General features: G+C 40.0%; 1 protein-coding gene across 2 annotated transcripts in view; it reads left to right on the forward strand.

The window, feature by feature from the left end:
* The window catches only part of LOC122799628 (guanylate-binding protein 1-like), a 983,968-nt gene extending 964,560 nt beyond the window's left edge, over positions 1-19,408 (forward strand). For both annotated transcript variants that reach the window (XM_044068815.1, XM_044068816.1), the window contains one exon: positions 19,127-19,408. In XM_044068815.1, the coding sequence (XP_043924750.1) occupies positions 19,127-19,332 (206 nt within the window). In that variant the 3' untranslated portion in view covers positions 19,333-19,408. The remainder of the gene's footprint in view (positions 1-19,126) is intronic.
* Positions 19,409-20,416: the final 1,008 nt, after the last annotated feature.

Here is a 20,416-nt window from a genome sequence, read left to right on the forward strand (position 1 = left end):
AGAATTATTGTCTTGTGTTTTTATAATTTATTAAATATTTGTAAACCCTTTCAACTGTGGCTGTTTTATGTAGAAATAATTTAAGCTCTTAAGAGTACTTGCATGTCTTTGGTAAAACTGTACAAAGCCATTCCAATAGCCTTAGCCTTGGGCTACACATCAGTTGGATAATAATACTGCACAGTAATAATTGGACACCTTTTTAAGGGCCTTTGGGTAGCTGATAAATATTAGCTGGGTGGTGGCAGTGATTTCTATGGTATAGTCTGGTTAAAAGGGGCACAGCTGGAGAACCTGTGCCAGCCTTCCCCAGGAGTGTCTGCGTGGTTGTATAAACTCTTATCTCAAAGTGTGCGTGTGTCAGCTAATTGGGCAGGGACACAAAGTACTGGTTGGACAGAGGGTGCTGGAAGTTTTAGCTTGCCCATCTGGCTGAGATCTGGACCCTATAGCTGTGCCAGTGGAGAGTCTTATTGGGGACCTGAAGAGAAAGAGAGAAACCAGTCCCAGACTGACTGTGATCTTTGTGTGTGTATTTATTATCCTTTCCCTATATGGACACCCCTCATTGGTGTTAGTGGTGAGGATTGAGGCTCCTTGATTTCTGGGCCAGTGCATGGGCATCACATACTAATTGTTTGGCAGTGGTGAGATATCCACACCACATATTAATTGGTTGGCAAATGCTAATTGGCTTGTAGTGGTGTGGGTAGAGTGAATTCCTGTAGCTTGTGTACAGTGATCACTAAAGGTGTTTTTGTACTCTAAATCAGCCATGCAGTGAATACTCAGAGTTCAGATTACAATTGTTTTATTTCTTTTGTTAGCTTAGTTAGTCAGGGAGAGCAGGCAGCATGTCAGCAGAGGAGTACGGAAAGCTGACAAGGAGCCAGCTGGCTAAGATATGCCAGGCTAGGAGACTGGTGCATTGAAACCTGACTACGGCAGACATAATTGCAGCTTTGGTCACAGCTGCATCAGAAAACAGCAACCAGGAAGACAGTCAGACTGGCAGTGGAGAGGTACCACACTCCGAGAATGGATAGCTCAACCTTTCTGCAGAGGACTTAAAAACCCATCTGGAGCTAAAGAGACTTGAGTTGAAGGCCAGGCATTTGGAAATAGAAGCAGCTGAGAGACTGGGGAGTCTACAGGCTAAGGAGAATAAGAAACTGCTATGCCTGGAAGCCGAGGAAAGGGAGCGGCAGAGAAAACATGAGAGGAAGATGCTGACTCTTCGCTAGAGTCATGGAGGTATTGGGGAAGGGAGTAACTGGACCCCAGAAGTATAAAAGGTCAGTAAATTTCTTCTGCAGTTTGAAGAGGGGGATAATTTTGATAGTTTCATTCATATGTTTGAGTGGGTATGTAAACAGTATGATGTTGGCCAAAGGCTCTGGGTATGGTTCCTGACCCCCTTACTCCATGGTAAAGCTGTAACTGTGTTGTCTAAACTTGCTGATTGTGAATATTTTGATTATACTGCTGTTAAAAGTCACTTGTTAGACTGTTTTAAGCCAACACCTGAAACGTATAGGAAAAAATTTCGTCAGCATAGATGCAAGGCAGTTGAAAGTGTGTGGGAATATGTTGCTGAACTGAGCACTTATTTTCATAGGTGGGTGAGTGGATGTCAGGTCACCACTTTTGAATGGCTGGCAGACCTTTTGGTGAGGGAACAAGCCTTTAGCACTTTGCCTGAGGACATGAGGATCTGGTTAGCTGATAGACAGTGTGTGACTTCAGATGAGTTGGGGAAGAAGGGAGACCTATACCTAGCAAGCAGAGCATCCCTGCACAGGAAAGGGACCCCCAGTACTGCTCATGGGTCTAAAGGAACCCATGGTGGGCAGCACAGACTGCCCCAACAGAATCCGCCAGTAGCAGGGGAAGCCACTATTCCAGGTACACGTCCTGGATGTGTACCTGGACTAGTAGCAGGGGAAGCCACTAGTCCAGGTACACATCCAGGACCTAGGGTTAAATGCTTTGAATGAAACCATTAAGGCCATGTGGTATACAGGTGTCCACGGAGGCAAAGTGGGGAACAAAAGGTGAGGGAGCCAGTAAGTAGGAAAGACAAAATGCCAATAGTAGGTTGTCTTGAGACAACAAGGGTACCAAGCTACCATCCTGCAGATGTCCTGATAGGGAAGGATTTGGATGAGGCACTCCCATGTGCTTATGCAGTTACACGCAGTCAGGCTAGGAGACAAGCATATGGATCTGGTAGCCTGGGGAAGATCCCAGACAGACTGCATACTTGCAGCCAGGACTGGTGAGTTGGTTACTTCGGGGAGGGAGCTACTCTGTAGCAGTGAGATTGAATGTGAGCCACAGATGCTTGTGGGTACTGATGTTCCCTTGAACAGAGTGACTGCAAAGGTAGAGGTGAGTAGCAGTACCCAGGCTAACAGTGAAGCACCACTGTCAGAGGATGCCAGACTTCCCGTGGAAGGGGAGCTGGGAAGGGTTACAAAGAGAGAGTTGAGACAAGCTCAGCTCTCAGACCTTACATTGTAAGGCCTGAGGCAGATAGCTAGGGAGGCATCTGATTCTCAAAGGAAGGGGAAATCTGTATACTGGGGCAAAGGGTTACTGTATAGAGAGTGGGCCCCTGAGGGAGGGCTAGAAGGTGAGAGAGTACAGCAGTTGGTAGTGCCTAGAGCCTACCACTTGGTGCTTCTAGCCATAGCCCATGATATTTTCTTTGCAGGTCATATGGGTATAAAACGTACCAAGAGACATATTATGCAGAACTTCTATTGGCCTGGAATTTCCAGAGATGTAACAGGGAACTACAGGACCTGTGAGCAATGCCAAAAGGTAGGCAAGGCAGGAGACAAGTTGAGGGCTCCTTTGATGCCTCTGCCTGTGATTGAAGAGCCATTTCAAAGGGTAGCTATGGATATTGTGGGGTCTCTGAGTACCCCAAGTTCCACAGGGAAAAAGTATATGCTAGTGGTAGTGGATTATGCTACACGATACCCTGAGACAGTGGCTCTGTCCTCCAGTGAGGCAAGAAAGGTGGCAAATGCTTTGTTAGAGATTTTCAGTAGGGTAGTCTTCCCAAAAGGAATAGTGTCTGACAGAGGTGCCAATTTCATGTCAGACCTGCTGGCTTGTCTGTAGAAGTACTGTGGGGTGAAGCACATTAAGACCACCCCCTACCATCCCCAGACTAATGGTCTTGGTGAGTAGTTAAACTCTACAATCAAGTCCATGCCCCTGGCATTTGCAGACCATTTCAAAAGGGAGGGGGACAAATATTTGCCCCATCTGTTGTTTACTTACAGAGAGGTTCCCTAGGAACCAACATTTTTTTCACCCATTAAGTTCCTGTGTGGGTATAGGGTGAGGGGACCTCTAGATTTAATTCGAGATAAGTGGGAAGGTGAGTGTGAATCTCACAAGGAGTCTGTTGTAGCATATGTCCTAAACCTCAGGACAAGGCTGAGGGAACTCATGGGCTTGGCCCAGGAGAACCTGGCAGAAGCCCAACAACAGAAAAAGGTGTGGTATTACAGGAATGCTTGAGCTAGAGAGTATGCTGTGGGGCAGCAGGTAATGGTTCTCATTTCTGTCAGACACAACAAGCTGCAGGCAGCTTGGGAGGTAGCCTACAAGGTGGTAAGAAAGGTAAGAGATGTTAACTACATGGTAGAACTGCTAGGCAGAAGGCAGGGGCACAAATTGTACCATGTTAACATGATGAAACCATACCATGACAGGGAGGCCTGAGCATTTGCAGTGGATTGCAGGAGTCTGAGGGAGATCTGGTGACTGATCTCAGTGAGGTTCAGACTTCCACCTCAGTGGAAGGGGTAGCAGTGTCCCAGCAGCTATCTCTTACCCAGGTTCAAGAAATCCGAGCAGTGTTACAGGAGTTTGGGGACATGTTCACTGGGAAACCAGGGGGCACCCCCCCTAGTGCAGCATCAGGTGGATACAGGACCCCAAAGACCTATTAAGCAGGCTCCTTATAGGGTGCCTGAGAGAGTCAATCAGACACTGAGGGAGGAGATACAGGAGATGTTGGAACTAGGGGTGATTCAAGAGTCCAACAGTCCCTGGGCCTCCCCAGTGGTACTGGTGCCAAAGAAGGATGGGAGCAGCAGGTTCTGTGTGGACTACAGGAAATTAAACTGTCACACAGAGTCAGATGCTTACCCTATGCCTAGGACAGATAAGGCCCTAGAGCAGCTGGGTGGGGCTAAGTATCTTACAACTATTGATCTTACAAAGGGTTACTGGCAGGTGCCTTTGACTCCCAGTGCTAGAGAGAAGTCAGCCTTTGTGACTCCTTTTGGCTTGTATGAGTTCACATAGATGCTCTTTGGGATGAAAAATGCCCCAATGACTTTCCAGGGGCTGGTAGATCATATCCTAGCAGGAGCAGGAGGGTTTGCTCTTGCTTATCTAGATGATATTGCCATCTACAGTCATTCCTGGCAAGAATACCTTCAACATGTCAGGGAGGTGCTGGGCAGACTACAGAGGTCAGGGTTGACCATTAAGCCGAGTAAATGTCAGATGGGTATGGCAGAGGTCTCCTACCTGGGACATAGAGTGGAGGGTGGTAAGATCATGCCAGAACCTGCCAAAGTAGAAGCCATTCAGGCATGGCCTGCACCTGTTACCAAAAAGCAGGTGATGGCATTCTTAGGGACAGCAGGGTACTACAGAAAGTTCATCCCCAGTTATGGTACCATAGCTGCTCCCCTCACAGACCTGACAAGGAAGAACAGGCCAGATAAGGTAGTATGGACCCCAGCATGTGAGCAGGCATTCCAGAAGCTTAAAGAAGCTTTGTGAGGACCCCCTGTGTTAGCCAGTCCAGATTACAGCAAATAATTTGTTGTGCAGGTGGATGCTTTGAACCATGGGGTGGGGGCTGTACTTAGCCAGATTTCTTCAGAGGGAGAAGAGTAACCATTGGTTTATCTCAGTCGTAGGCTCCAACCCAGGGAGGAATGCTATGCAGCTGTAGAAAAGGAATGCCTAGCCATAGTGTGGGCACTGCAGAAACTTCAACCTTATCTGTATGGAAGAAAAGTCACTGTAGTGACAGAATACAACCCCCTAACATGGTTAAACAGAGCCAGCCAGCCCAATGCCAGGTTGCTAAAATGGAGCCTGGGGTTGCAAGCATATGATATGTCAGTGCAGCACCACAGTGGGATTAGCAATGCCAATGTAGATGTGCTGTCAAGACAGGGAATGGGGTAAGGTATACTCATTTAGACCTAACCCTCTCAAGCAGCGTTTCTCAAGGGTCACTTGAAAAACTAGCTTGAGTTCTCCAGGGGGGAGATGTGTGATGATAGGTGAAGGCTGACAGCCTAGCCAGATAGAATTATACAAAATTCTATCATTTGTAGATATTAATATAAGCCACAGGCTTGTCTCTTAAATGTGGAAAGACTGCTGTTAGATGTGGAACTGCAAAAAATGTAACAGTGCACTCTGCTGGCAGAAAGCTGACTAAGTAAAGCATGTTGTGACCCTTTGATCTGAACACGGTGCCGAAATGTATAAATGAAGACATTCTTTCTATTATTCTAACCAAGAGTTAAATTGCTAGATTTAAACATGCAAATGTATTTTTATTGCTCTGCTTCCTGACCAGCTGCAAGATAACAAAATGAGATGTTAAAAATGTAAATGTTGAGCTTCTGTTGACCTGGGAACTAAATCAAAATTATGTAATCTGAGAGGGCCCAGCAGAAATGTTTGTTAGTGATTTTAAAAACTATCTCTCAGAGAGACTAAAAGCATTTTTATCTTAATCATCCATCTCATCGGCACTCTGCCTGTGTTCTATATGTAAGTTTATTTTAAAACTGTGTTCTCTTAGAAATAACTAGGAACTAGGAGGATTTGACTAAGTGTTTTTTTTTTTATGTCAGAACTTTAGTACTGTATTTAAGTATTTCTCTGTGATCTCTGAACTCTTGACTAGCACTGTGTAGTAAGAAATATTGTCTTGTGTTTTTATTATATATTATTAAATATTTTTAAACCCTTTCAACTGTGGCTGTTTTGTGTAGAGATAATTTAAGCTCTTAAGAGTACTTGCATGTCTTTGGTAAAACTGTACAAAGCCATTCTAATAGCTTTAGCCCTGGGCTTACACGTACCAGTTGGATAATAATATTGCACAGCAATAATTGGACACCCTTTTAAGGGCCTTTGGGTAGCTGATAAATATTAGCTGGGTGGTGGGAGTGATTTCTACTGTATAGTCTGGGTAAAAGGGACACAGCTGGAGAATCTGTGCCAGCTTTCTCCAGGAGTGTCTGTGTGGTTGTATAAACTCTTATCTCAAAGTGTGTGTTTCTGTCAGCTATTTGGGTAGGGACATTAAGAACTGGTTGGACAGAGAGGGAGCTGGAAGTTTTAGCTTGCCCAGCTGGCTGAGATCTGGACCCTATAGCTGTGCCAGCGGGGAGTCTTATTGGGGACCTGGAGAGAAAGGGAGAAACCAGCTCCAGACTGACTGTGCTCTCTGTGTGCTCTTAAGGGAAATTGTACTTTTCTGTGTGTGTATTTATTATCCATTCCCTGTATGGATGCCCCTCACTGGTTTTAGTGGTGAGGATTGAGGCTCCTTGATTGCTGGGCCAGTGCACAGGCATCACACCATTAAGAGGAAGTTACTGTTTTAACTCTGAAGAAGTCCCTGAATTGTCAGGACAGAAGCGTTAAACTATTAAAAGATTTTGACATTTTCTCTGGTGGTCTGGTGTTAATTTTAGTTTGCTGTGTTCATTTTTTTTTCCTTGTTTTTTTATGAGATGATAGCAGACTTGAGAAACAACAAAAACAATGCTTGTTGGTACACCTGGATGTAAGAAATGCTTTTTGATACCCTATTTCATGATCAAATTATAATTAAGTTACACAGCATAGGAGTGAATTCCTAGACTACTAAATGGATAAGATCTTGGTTAACAGAATAGTGCATCCTAATACAAGATACTAAATCATCTTAGAAAAGAACTAAAGCAGGAGTTCCACATGGTTCCATTTTGTGATCAATACTTTCTAATATGTTTTTATGGGTTTACTATTAAAATGTCGAAGTTTAGAATAAAAATGGTACTTAACAGTGAATTGTTTCACCAAAGGTACACATAACCTAATGGCCCTAATGTCAAAAATCAGCTGTTATTGCTGAAAATGTCGACAATGACATTTTACAGCATTAACAACAATGCCACCCTTGCTGTAACTCCCTAACCCCTACACCTAACATCCCATTTATGCAAGGGGGCAAGCCCCCCTGCACCCCCCCCACACCCCCTAACTAAATATTCCAACTCTGAGACTGCACTACAGTGAGGAAAGGGATGTATTTCCCTAACCGCACTATACAGCGATCCCTGTACATAATCGAACGTTATATTTGTGAATGCAGAGTACATTCGCAATTATACCATTCGATTACATAGCTTGCACACACATGAACTATTCAAACATCTGTAGTTTGAATAGTTCATAGGCATACAATGCTACGCTGATATTTCAATAGGAAACCGTTTTTATGAAGGTCCTACATTTCCAAAATATTTGATTAGCAAGTATGCAGGTTATTGTCAAACTAGGGCTATAACTGATGATGATTTGAATCTATAGTTAGACCCTGTTGTAGTCTGGTCTGAAAGTAGGGGTTTAAAATTTAATGTCAAGTAAAGTACAGTTGAACTGTATGGATTGAAATTGTATATAAAGATTAAGTTAGGGCAAAATGAACTTAAAATTGTGGACTGTATATGGTATTTATCCATGATAAATAGTGCTGAGTTTAACCATAATATCAAGAGTAATAAGGCAAATTTGTTTTCTTCTTAAGATGAGCCAGCCGGCAATGTGATCCTTGTCTCTAGATGATTGTGGCTCTTGAAACTCCAACCCCATGTGCAAAAATGGGAAAAGGGGTTATGGATGGATGGATGGATGGATAACTGAATCAAAAATGAGGAAGTTAAGTACACTGTATAATCAATATTTAGGGTGATAACTTAGTGCAATCTTTATTATTGTCACCTAATGTTGGCTAATCCTGACATGTTAGACCCCATACAAAGGAGATTCATAAAAAGAATAACTGTCATCAAATGTGCGGCTGATTATCGAAGGCTTAAAATATGAATTTAAATAATATATTATATTATATAAATTACTAAGGGGCACATCATGTATTGCCTTTAAGGATATTAACATAATACTTTGAGAAAAGACCTTCTTTTTTAAACAAGAAACATCTTTATTAAATTATCACTTATGACATAGGCAATCATACATTTATATAAATGAAAACAAACCATATTGACATAATCTTAGTTGCAAACATTTTCTATGACAAACCATACTGACATAATTTTATTTGCAAACATAAGGATGAACAGTATTCAAGAAACCGGTTTCATGGACACATTTATAAGATTTAAAATTAATAACCATATGAAGAGTAATTGAGAACATATTTTACAGAATATACAGAGTTGGCAGATTTAAAAAAGATCCTTACAGGGTACAATGTCAGAAATATTGAGGGAGAAAATCCTCGTAACTAAGAAAAATTATTCTTTTGAGCTGGGACATAGACATTGAGTTGCCTACACCCAGTAAGTCCTTACCAAGCTTAATGCTGTTGGCTGCCAAAAAAGCAATTATTAGAAAATAAAAATAAAAATCTGAACCACCTGTAAGTGAAGTACTGAATATTGTAAAGGATATAAAACACTGGTAGCAGGATTTTTAGATAGGGGAAGGAACAAATTTCATGGAAATAAATGGAAATTGGGGAGCAACAATAAAAGCATAATAATGTTCAGGAGGAGGAGTGTGGTTTAAGGAAGTCAGGAATTGAGCAAGTCTTGTAACAGAATGAATAATTGTTAAAAAAATAAATCATGTATAATTGTATAATGCATGAGAATAATGCAAAAAAGTTTCCTGTGTTTTGTTTTGTTTCTTTTCTGTTAATGTGTGCACACGTCATTGTTCAAAATGTGTGAACCTAATAAAGGTGTTCAAAAAGTTTTAAATTAACAAAAGAGCTAAGAGGGATTACTATATTTCACAATTTGTGCCATGTTTGTGTAGTAGACTGACATCTGAAATGAGAAATGTTGAATTAATAAGTACCAACAGAAGTGAGAAATGCTGACTCATTGAGTTACTTTAAGTTTAAGTTAGATGAATACTTCAGAGCTATGAAGTGTATATTTGGGATAAGGGAGGAAGTGTATGTTTGGGATAAGGGAGGAAGTTTACATTTGGATAAGGAAGGAAGTGTATGTTTGGGATAAGGGAGGAAATGTATATTTGGGATAAGGTAGGAAATGTGTATTTAGAATAAGGGAATCTGTATTACTAAAAGATTTTACAACCAAAATTCAGGAAGTGTAAAAATGAAACTCCCAATCCCTTATCACTCTGGAGCTTGAAATCTCCCGGTCTGATCCTGTCAGATTCAGATACCCCCGAGTATTACCTTTTTCCTGACACATCACCTTTTTATTTTGTCTTCTAGTCTGCCATCCTCATCCCTTGATTTGACTGAGGGAATATTTGTCAACCCTATCTCTCTCTTTGTGCTCTGATGTAAGGGCACTTAACCTCAGTTCTGCCTCTGTTTTCTAACCCCATTCTTCATTCATTATCTTTCTTTGCTGACCTCACAACAGATGCCCTCCTTTATGTAGATTGCTACTCCATCTCCATCACCTCCTTGTCCGTCCTTTACAATCAGTCTATACACAGGCACATGCATACTCCTCCCCCTCTTTGTCGGTGGTCCACATTTCAGTAATACCAATAGTTTCACTCTCTCCTTCTGTATCACTTTTTGTAATTCCCTCTTTCCATTACAGAATAATATTACACAGCCGTACTCAGAGTCAGCTTGGTTGTCTGCTGTGTTCTGTATATCTTTCACCTTCTGTGTTTTGCCTGAATAACTGCACCCCTTCTGTTTTTTTTGCCACTCTATTCCTCCCTCCATCTTAGCTTAAAAGTACCATCTGAATGTGTACCCTTCCAACCCAGCACAAACCATTAAATGGGCTAAGATGGAGCCTGTCCCTTGCATATAGCTGCTCTGCCAGGTCTCACTACATCTTCCTCCAAATCCCCAGTTTTCCTCCCTTGTCCACTGACACAGCCAGTTATACTCTGTCTCTTTCATTAGCTTAATATTTGCTGCTAAAGACAGAACTTCTGAAATGCTGCATCCCACTCCTCTTCCTGGCATCTCTCTCTCTCTGTCTACCTGCCATTATCCCATGGTAGAAAAGAAGGATTGCTGTTTCTCTGGAATTTAAGAAATTGAAATTAGGGTTCTAGCAAGTGGGTTGCTTCTTGGGTTGGGGGTCACAAAGACCTACCCTTCGAGTCCTTTTTTTTCTCTTAGATATGCTCATCCTCAGACTTTCTGGCTAGGGAATCAAAAGTTGATGACACTATCAGGAAGCTTTTTACTAGGCTGACAGACTTAATCTTTGAACTGGAAGAGTTCCTCCATTTTTGAGGACTGGTACTCCCTACTTTTCCAATTCTTTCAGCTTACAGGTCAGCGTATCATCCTGACCTGTCTTGGTCACTTGTATGATGTGGGCCTGAGTTATTTCTATGGTCAAGGTGCATGTGTCAGCTTTTCTCTGTCAGTCAACTTTGTAACAGGTGGGACTGTGGCCTTTTCTTTCAGGAGTGGTACATCTCCGCTCATTATAAATTAACCCCTCCCCTTTGTGGATTTGAAACTTATGATTGACAGGTTTTGCCTTTCCCATATTAGGACCTGCTGCATATGTGGTGTTGAAAATCATACTCAAGCAAATGCACAGCATTTGTGAGCTGTAGACTCTCCTGTATAGAAAGACCCATATCTAGACTTGCACAAAGATCTAATATCCTTTTATACTAACCCACATTTCACTCACATTTCATCCCTAAACTGGATTCTGAATTGTCTCTAAATCAGTCTGTTTGTTTTCCTGCTTTGTTTAGCAGAAAGGAAGCTACAGCAAACAGAGACATCTACACTCTTGACAGGCACCATCAGCTCAGGTTTTACCTCATATATAAAAACATATCTGATATTTCCAGACATAGACTTGTATGCATCAGCATGCACAGTGCAACACTGCAGTTATACAGCCTTCTAAAAGTCTTGGACTTCCTTTGTGGATGTCTTATCTGTTTCATGGAAATTGATGTTTATTTGTAATGCCACCTCCTCTCTTCTAGAAAGTCCCAGCTATGGCAAAACAGGTCAGGCCCCAACGATTTTTTTTCTGGGCTTGTATGGACAAGGCCAGGTTTGGTATCACCTGCTTCAGAATTTGTTCTTGCTTCCCACTACAATTACCTCTTATTTTGTAATTATAATGCCTGTCCTCGTCAAGGATACTAAATCTCCAGATCCTTGTGTGTTGAAGCTGCATGCATGGTTCCTACTGTCAAATATATAGTAGTGAGAACCCACTAGAGTTTCTTATTCTGCTAAAGAGAAGAAATTTACTTTCTGGGTAGGTGCTAGTTTCCATTTTCTGTGAGCCTGACATGATGTTATGAAGCTGGTATACAATGTTCTACTATCAATGTCCAATGCATTGGTTATTATTCTGGCTTTTTGCAGCCCTGCAACCAGAAAAAGCATTAGAACACATAATTATTTGAACATTTCTTTAACTGTAGTTGATATCTAACCACCTGCCACTGCACTAGCAGCGTCCCTTTCAACTATTTATCTCTTGTTGTCTCCATTGTCTCTCATAGAAGACTGTTTCTAGAGGCTTTCATTTTCTGTTATGTCAGAATTTTTGAACTTCAAGTTTTATGGTGTAACAAAAGTTATTTTAAGTCCTAAATATTTTCTGAAGTGATCTCTTCACACTAAATCAAGTTATTTGCATTTCTTTCTGCTTCTGCACTTAGTCTAACCCAGTAGAAGCAGGATTAGACTACAAGCACGATTTTAGGGAGAAATCAGATACTACCCACACCGCTTAGAAACACAAAAACAGTTATCTCTGTTGCTAGCAGAAGGTGTGTACATTCTGTGAAGAATCAGGCTGGCATGGCTTAAGTCGGTGCATTCCTGAAGTATTATGCCCTGGAGCTAAATCCCTGACAGACTCCATAAGGCATGCTTCACCAGCACATTGTCATCTGCTGTATGTTTTAGAAGAGCTTTATTTACGGCATCCATATTGGTGCAGTATGGACTACTGCCTGTACCTATTTTACGCACTGCAGTCCAGCAGTGTACACATCCATTCCAAGGACACAGGAGGGTTTCAATAGCAAGTATATAAAATATTTCTCACAATATCCCACCCTTCTACCTCTCCCTACCCCCGTTTAAGTAAGCAGCTCTTAATTCATCCTACTAACAAATATCCTGCTGACTGCCATACTGTATCCAGTAAGCAGAATTTTTGAGCAAGGCAATGAGTCATTCTTCACATCTGAATGGTTATTTTCTCTTCTGTGATTTTTCTCTCTTTTTGTGTTTTTTGCAAAAGTATTAGAGAGGATGGAGTCTTTCTTCTGTCTGTACTTTTGCAGTAAAAACTGAGTGGGATTCTAAGTCAGGACTTCATAGACATGATAAGAAGATTCTGGGAAGACTACTGAAAAGTATTTCCAGAGCTGCCCAACTGAAGACAAGATAATATTCGAAAAGAATGACTTCTTGTCTCACTCATTCTGACAGTTAGTTGCAGAGTACAACATTTATATAACTGATCTCTGTTTGCAATAGTTTTTCCACAGCTGAATGCATGGTGGATTCATATGTTGTGGGAGTGATTAAGGCATCCTTTACTGACAGCTGCTGTGTTCTGAAGATGAGGGTGACACCCAAGTGAGCAAACGAGCACAGCAGTGAGTAAACCTCTTTTACTTAAACCTAGACATGATTTATTGCTATTATGCAAAGGCATCGTTTAAAAAATGTTTTGTCTTTTTTAAATAATTCTATATTATAGTAGAATTTCTGTATGTTCTATCTGTTTTCACCAGTGGTGGATTATAGTAGGAGTGATTTGGACAGCTGCGTGGGGCCCACAGCTGGAAGCAGGCCCATGGGCAGCTACTCACTATCTGTCATAAAATCATTTTATTTAAAAAACATTAAGTACAGCACTGCAAACTTATTTTAGTGTGTGCATGTCCCTTAAATAACAATCATTACCAAATAAAAATGTTATTTATTATTTATGTATTTATTTAACATTTGTTTACAGGGTAAGTCCAAATGGGAGGGCCAGGGAGAAATGCCCAGATGCATGTCTTTGGAAAATGTTTTTTTAAATTAATATTAAAAAAATAAAGCACTAAAAGTAGAAATTGTGGATAGCAGTTAATAAAGAATTGAAAGATGTTATCTGGGAGCGGAAGAAGGCAACCATCAAGTGAGATAAGTTAATCCTTCCAGTAGAACAAGGTAGTTTGATTTGAAGGGGTGATTCATTATATAGTTAAGGCCACTAGATATATATATATATATATATATATATATATATATATATATATATATATATATATATATACATATATATATATATATATAAAGTGGAAAGGGATGATGATGAAATGGGGGAAACTCAAGAAATAAGGAGAGACTGGGATTTTGCATGCAGATCCTTAAGGAGGATAACAATAACCATACAGACTATTATATTCAGAAAGTAGCAGAAATTATTCTAAAAACTAACTGAATACACAAATAGGGAAAGGAGATTCTGCTGATAGGGATGACTGCAGTTAGGGGTATAGGCAAAAGGCAAGAGGGGGCTGGAATTTACTGGAGAAAATTGGCAAAGGAACCAAGGTATTGGCAGCAAATAACTAGAGAGGGAAAGGTAATAGAATGGGAAAAGGCCAATAATTCATTTGAACTACATGCTAGCGATTGCCTTCCCTATCAGGGATTGATATCAGAGTATAGGCAAAGAGAAAGAAATAGGGGGGGTCCTAAGTGAAAGACCAGCACTGGTGGAGCTTTTAGTAGAATCTAGTACAGAGGGTGCTGTTAAAAAAAGGAATAATCAGAAGTGCATAAAATATTGCATGATAACTATATGATTCAGTCAAAGGGGGTTAGAAAATATTTGTAAGAAAGATTAGGTGAACAATTCACAAAGAAACAAGTGGAGGTTATATGTATGGCTCTCAAATATGCAAAAAAGTCTAGTAGACTTGGGATCTTTGCTTGGAAGTATCTGCATAGGTATTTTTATACCTCGAGAAGACTACAAAGAATGTTTCCTCAGGTACATTGCAAATGTTGAAGGTGTGGTAGGGATTGGGAACATATATTTTTCAGATTGTAATGAGTTGGCAAACTTTAAAAATTCCCTGCAGACTATCTTTCAGAAATGAGTGAGCAAATTGATGTCACTAAGGAAATGTTTTTTGAGCTGTGATACAGAATCAGAATTGTCAAGACACAGTAAGGCCATGCTGTGTTTAATTCTGTTGGCTGACAAAACACAATTACTATAAAATGGAAATCAAAGTCTAAACTAATGGTACTAGAAGTAGTGAATATAGTAACAGAGATGAAAGAACTAGAAGTGGGATCTTTAGAAAATAATAGGAGCAAATTACACAGAAAAAATGGGAGTCGTGAGAACAATGCAAGCAGGATAATGTTGTGGAGGAGGAATGAGATTTAAAGGAAGGCAGGAATTGAACAAGATATGTAATGTTTCTTTTAGAGTGACTGTATAGAAGATTATATGTAACATATAATGTCTGCAACTGAAAATATGTCAATATGGTTAGTTTTTATTTATATAAACGTATGATTGCCTGTGTCATAAGTGATAATTCAATAAAGATGTTTCTCGTTTAATGACACAGCAAGTATTTACATCTTTATACTCACCATGCATGCCATGTAAGCATGTGCAATACAGACCAATGTTTATTTGTTAAAGAAATGATGCAAGTATAAAAAGCACCTCTGTAATAAATAAATAAATACATATGCACCCCACAGTGATACTATACAAAAAAATCCCATTCTCTGTGTTTTGCCATAGCGTAATTCATTGCGCTGGTGTAGAACAGAAAGCCAGGAAATATTAAACCATGACGTCAGTAGTTACACTGCCTGCAGTAGACTCGCAGTTTAAAAGAGGAGCATCAGTTTGCATTATAACTCCTTACAGATAAACAAGGATATTTCAGTTGCTGTTTGTTTAGAAACTGTCACGATGTTCATGCAGAATACCATCTGACAATTAGTGCTGATACCTAAATGACACATTAGTCACACAGAAAGGTGGTCTGTCTACATGGGACAAGCGCCTATAATATATTAATGAATCATGTAAGGAATTACATTCTGAATGAAGTATAAAGCAAAGAGTTCTACCACACTTAGATATGTTTATGTCTATGAATAAAGAAGGAATATTATACTGTGATACCTACAGATGTCAATAGATAGGAGTGCAGCATTGTTTAATACAATATGTCACCCAAAGCATATAATAAAATGTCCCAGTTTCACAATTTATGCATGTCAGTAGATCTTACTCAGATGTAACTACAGTTCACAACAGACAGAGAGATTCATAGATTCATAGTTTCATATATTGTTACTAGGCTAACAACCCAGGGGGATCTTTCTAAGCCTAACCAAGTTTTCCCAAAAGAATAATGATTACCTGTACCCAAATAAGACACTGAGGGACAAGCATTTATAAGCTACATCTGTCCATAAGGGACATGGGTGCCAGGCCTGGTGTAAAATTCCTATTCCCCATCCACTGGTCTAGGTTGCACTTAAAATGGGTAACAGACAAACTCAGATTAACATGGATGGGAAGACTGTTCCCTAGGAGAGGCAGTCTCTGGGACACATATCTGTCTCTCCGGCATGTTCTGTTTAAGTCACAGACAAAATTCAGGTTCCTAAGCCTTGTATTTCTGGTACTATTTGACTTACGGATATGTAGGAGATTCATAAGTGAGGGGTTTGTGGATGCCTTCTAAACCAGGCATAGATCACCCCTTCAACAATATGAAGAAGAATGAGCAGAAGGAATGGGCTTTAGGGCGCTCTGCATAATGCAGATTTGTTACACCTTGAGGTCGCTCCAGCTACTGCATATGCCTGGTCAGGTATATACCAAAGGGAGCACTGTACTCTATGATTAGCCTGATAATGGCAGAGTACAGTGGGATAATGACCTGTTTGGTCCTAGATGCCATGCCTTTACTTATAAGTTGCACAACATAAAAGCACTTCCTCACCACTGTGTCCACATGGTGGTCAAAGGTAAGTGTTAAAGGAAAATACTTCAAAGACCAATCAGCATAAGGTTCAGTTCAGGTTTCTTTATTCTTGCGCAAGGAGACAAAAAATGCAGATACAGAGTTTGTCTAACTAAAATCAGGAAGTGTCACAATTAATATACCTTTCTTTCAAGACATTGCCCACTATGACTGATGTAGCAGATCATCAGTTCATAAAGTTGTTACTTTACAGTTGTTTTCTCACAGTTTCAGCTGACTCTACAAAGTTTAAAAAGATTTTTCAGTAAACAGGATGGCCTTGACGACCACCGGTCAGTTATAACTTTCTTTCTATGTTATGTTACAAGTCAATGTACTATGGCTAATTCAAGCACAATGCAAGTACAGATCTCTGAAGCAGTCTATTGTTTCTAGTATCTAACTTTCTTGCAACTGTGCACTTTTTCATCAACACGAACAGAGCTTATTGTCCATAATGAATGGATCTACAGAAAACATAATTATTCTTTATTTAATTTCCTGACCTAGCAGATAATCACCTGCTTCTCAGTACATTTCCAAAGGCATAAACATGTATTTTGCTGTGCTAGCAAACTAGGTCAGAGTGCATCTTGCAGTGTCAGAAAGCACAATTTCAGAAAAGCATGTTTGCAGTTTCAAACAGAACTAATGCTGCATATAGAATAAAAACGTGTTAATCTTTACTTGCTTATAATAAGCACTAAACACATATGTTAATACATATTTTTCTAACAGTAAGACTACTGTCTACATGTCTAAACAGATCCCTGACCACTAGGTCAACTCTTAGGAGTGTATTATCAACATGATAATTACCTGGGATTGTTGACTTTCCAAAGGTTACAATTATCTATTTCTTAGCAATGAATTTAAAACTGTGGCTTTAGCATCATTTGTTAGTCAGAGATAGGCCTTCTTCAAGAATTATAGTGTCTGCAGGGGAATCAATGATAACTCCTAGTCTGCAATCATCTGCAAACTTAGTCAGCCATAAACTTTCAGCATCTGCTTCTATTTCAGAGAAATAGATGCCAAAAAGGAGTGGGCCCAGTACCGAGCTCTGGGGGACTCACCTAGTGGCTGGCCTCTTGGTGAAGGTGGCCTCACCTATTTTGACCTCCTGGGTCCTATCAGTGAGCCAGTTAGCTATCCAGTGGGTGATAAAAGGGTTTATACTTAAATTAGTGAGCTTGACTCTAATGCCTGATTGGGGTATTGTATCAAAAGCCTTGGCCAGGTCAAGGTAAGCTGTGTGCACAGTCTTACCTTCATCCAATACTTTGGTAACTCTCTCAAAAATGTCCATCAGATTTAATAGGCATAACCTTCCTTTAACAAAGCTGAACTGTGATGGGTCCAGAGTTTGCAAGTTACCTATGTCCTCATTTATTGTGTCCATGATGATTTTTTTCCATGGCCTTATATATGAGGCTGGTAAGACTTATGGGCTTGTAGTTACCCAGATCAGTGGTTGGACATCCTTTGTGCAGGGGAATGACTGTAGCCATCCTCCATTTCTTGGGCACAAAACCTGAATGAAGGCTTCAGTTGAAAAGTGATTCAAGTGGACCAGAGATGTCATGTTTCATACTTACATCCCAGAGTGTTATTGGGGCCCATCAATGCAGTGTTTTTGGCCTTCGAAAGTGCACTGATGACCTGTTCCCTAGTAATGGTTGGGGGGGGGGTTGTGGTGTGTGGTATTTCCTTTAAACTGTGGGGATGTGAGAGGAGAAATTTGAGCTGAACCTGTCAGCCAAAAGGTTGGCAATGGCTTCCATTTCAGTGTAGGTACAATAAGTAGGTTACAATAAGTTCTGCCCATTGTTGTGTATTTTCCCCTGAGGTTACAGACATAGCTGCAGAAAGCTTTGTGGTTGTCCTTTGCAAGAGAAGCTATTTTTCTTTAAATTTAGCATTATAAGTTCTAATCAACCCTCTTCGCTTCCTGTTTAGATTGGTCAGATGGCTTTTAGTATGTATGGCTTTGTTCCTCCTATGCCTGGCCATTTTTTTTTCTTTTGTTGTATAACTGATTGAGACTGTGAGTCCACCAGAGTGGCTTGTCTTTTGAGTTTGTATTATTCTTAATACAAGTGGACACAGCTCATTCTATACAGCTATCAACATGCTGTACAGTAAATAGCTCAGCAGGTACTAGTGTGTTTACTGGGGTTGTCGTGCTTAGCATTTAGCCAAGGTGTCACTTAGTAGAGAGAGATCAGCCTTGGAATAGTTCCTAAAGTTGTTTGATTGCACTGGATCCCCAGATTTAATTTTTATTTCAAATAATACTGCCTTATGGAGAGATTTGATGAGCAAAGACATTACATTGGATGAAGAACATCAGTCCACATTGTTCATGAATACAAGGTCAAGGATGTTTGTACCCCTGGTAGGAGAATGGACCAACTGTTCCAGGATGTTAGTATTAACAAAGTTTAGGCATCACTGGGCTTGTGTATTAGAAGTGGTGTAGGATTCCCAATCTATAGAAGGGTAGTTGAGATCCCCCATGAATATTGTATTGAGTTGAATAGTGAAGGACTGTAGTACGATAAGATAGGTATTGTGGGTTTCATGGGACATGGAGTGGACCTATAGGTTGCAAGGATATGGTACTAGACTTTGTTTATGGTACATTGTGCATGTCTCTCCTAGAAATAGGCTCCAAAATACCTCATTCTGCAGTAATGATTTAGCTGCCGCATTATTAAGCTAGTTTTTAGTTTAACTATAGTAATAATTATATATTTGCCAATAAATTGACCTGTGGATTTAAACTTTTGCAGTATGTACTGATGCCAGTTTTTTTTTCCAGCTGAAAAACAAAAGGTTACTATCGCTGAAATGGAGGAAAAGTTGTCACATGAGGAAATGGCATCCCTTCAGAAACAGAAGGAAATGGAAGAAGCTCATGAAATGCAAATAACTAAGCTCTCACGAACCTTTAAAGCAGATAAACAAAAAATTAAAGAGCAAATTGAGGCTCTTGTGCAAAGTGAATTAGAGAAACAGAAACATTAGTGAATCTGAAATAGAAGCAGTTCCCAGATTTTCACTAAGTTGTATAATTTAATAAAAATTAATGATAAAAATATAATAGCATTTGTAAAATATATTTACATTGCTTCTTGCTCAGAACTGTGAGAGAAAAGTTATAATATGCATAGCTACTGCAGTACAGCTTCTCCTTGATAACATTAGAATAGTGTGCTCCGTCAGTTAACATTGCTGCTTCATTGCACTTCATTTTGTGTTTTCTTTCCTGATGGGTTAACATTGCTGCTTCATTGCACTTCATTTTGTGTTTTCTTTCCTGATGGTTTATCTTTTTTGTTTGTGATTTCTCCCTGGTTCCATGTATGTTTCTGTCAGAGTATCCAGTTTCCTCCCACATTCTAAACACATACCAGTAAGTGAATCAGTGATCCTCCACATAGTGTGTGTGTGTGTGTGTGTGTGTGTGTGTGTGTTCACTTGCCTAATGCTTTGCCAGAAGAGGCTTTGGCTCCCCCACAAACACAAATAGAATAAAATGAGTATTGGAAAATGAATGAATGACCTAAGGATACCTGGGTCAGATGTGCTTAAAGTGAAAGTATGTAATACCAAAGGCCTGCAATGCTATCTTCCATTTCTGAGATTGGAAAGTGAAGCACATTTTCTGTGTGCAACAGTTATTTACCTGATAAAGATGTTGGACCAGTTGCTTTTGTAAGGCTCACAGCATGTTATACATACTAAGTAGACAGTATATCAGGTTATTGTTAATCTGTCGTAGTATCCTTAAGCAGACTGCATTGTTCTCTTTTGCCTATGGAAATTAAACCACATAAAATGAGTTCACAAGTGTGGACAAGGAAGTCGAGCAAGCTAAATTAATAAACTAATTCAGGACATGCCTCTACAGTGCAGGTCTTTGTCTGGACATTCATTGCCTCTGCCATTTGCATTTTTGCACCATACAGCACTGTAGACTGTCTTTTGTTAGTTCATTAAAACATTTTCCTAAGGCTGTTGTTGATTACAACTGAGCCATTAAATTCATTAGCAAATTAAAATATGAGTAATGATTAAAAATACAAAATTTGTTTGTAAATTGGAACAT

Source organism: Protopterus annectens, chromosome 4.part0 (genome assembly GCF_019279795.1).
Source record: "Protopterus annectens isolate FY-2018-M chromosome 4.part0, PAN1.0, whole genome shotgun sequence".
Classification (NCBI taxonomy): Eukaryota; Metazoa; Chordata; order Ceratodontiformes; family Protopteridae; genus Protopterus; species Protopterus annectens.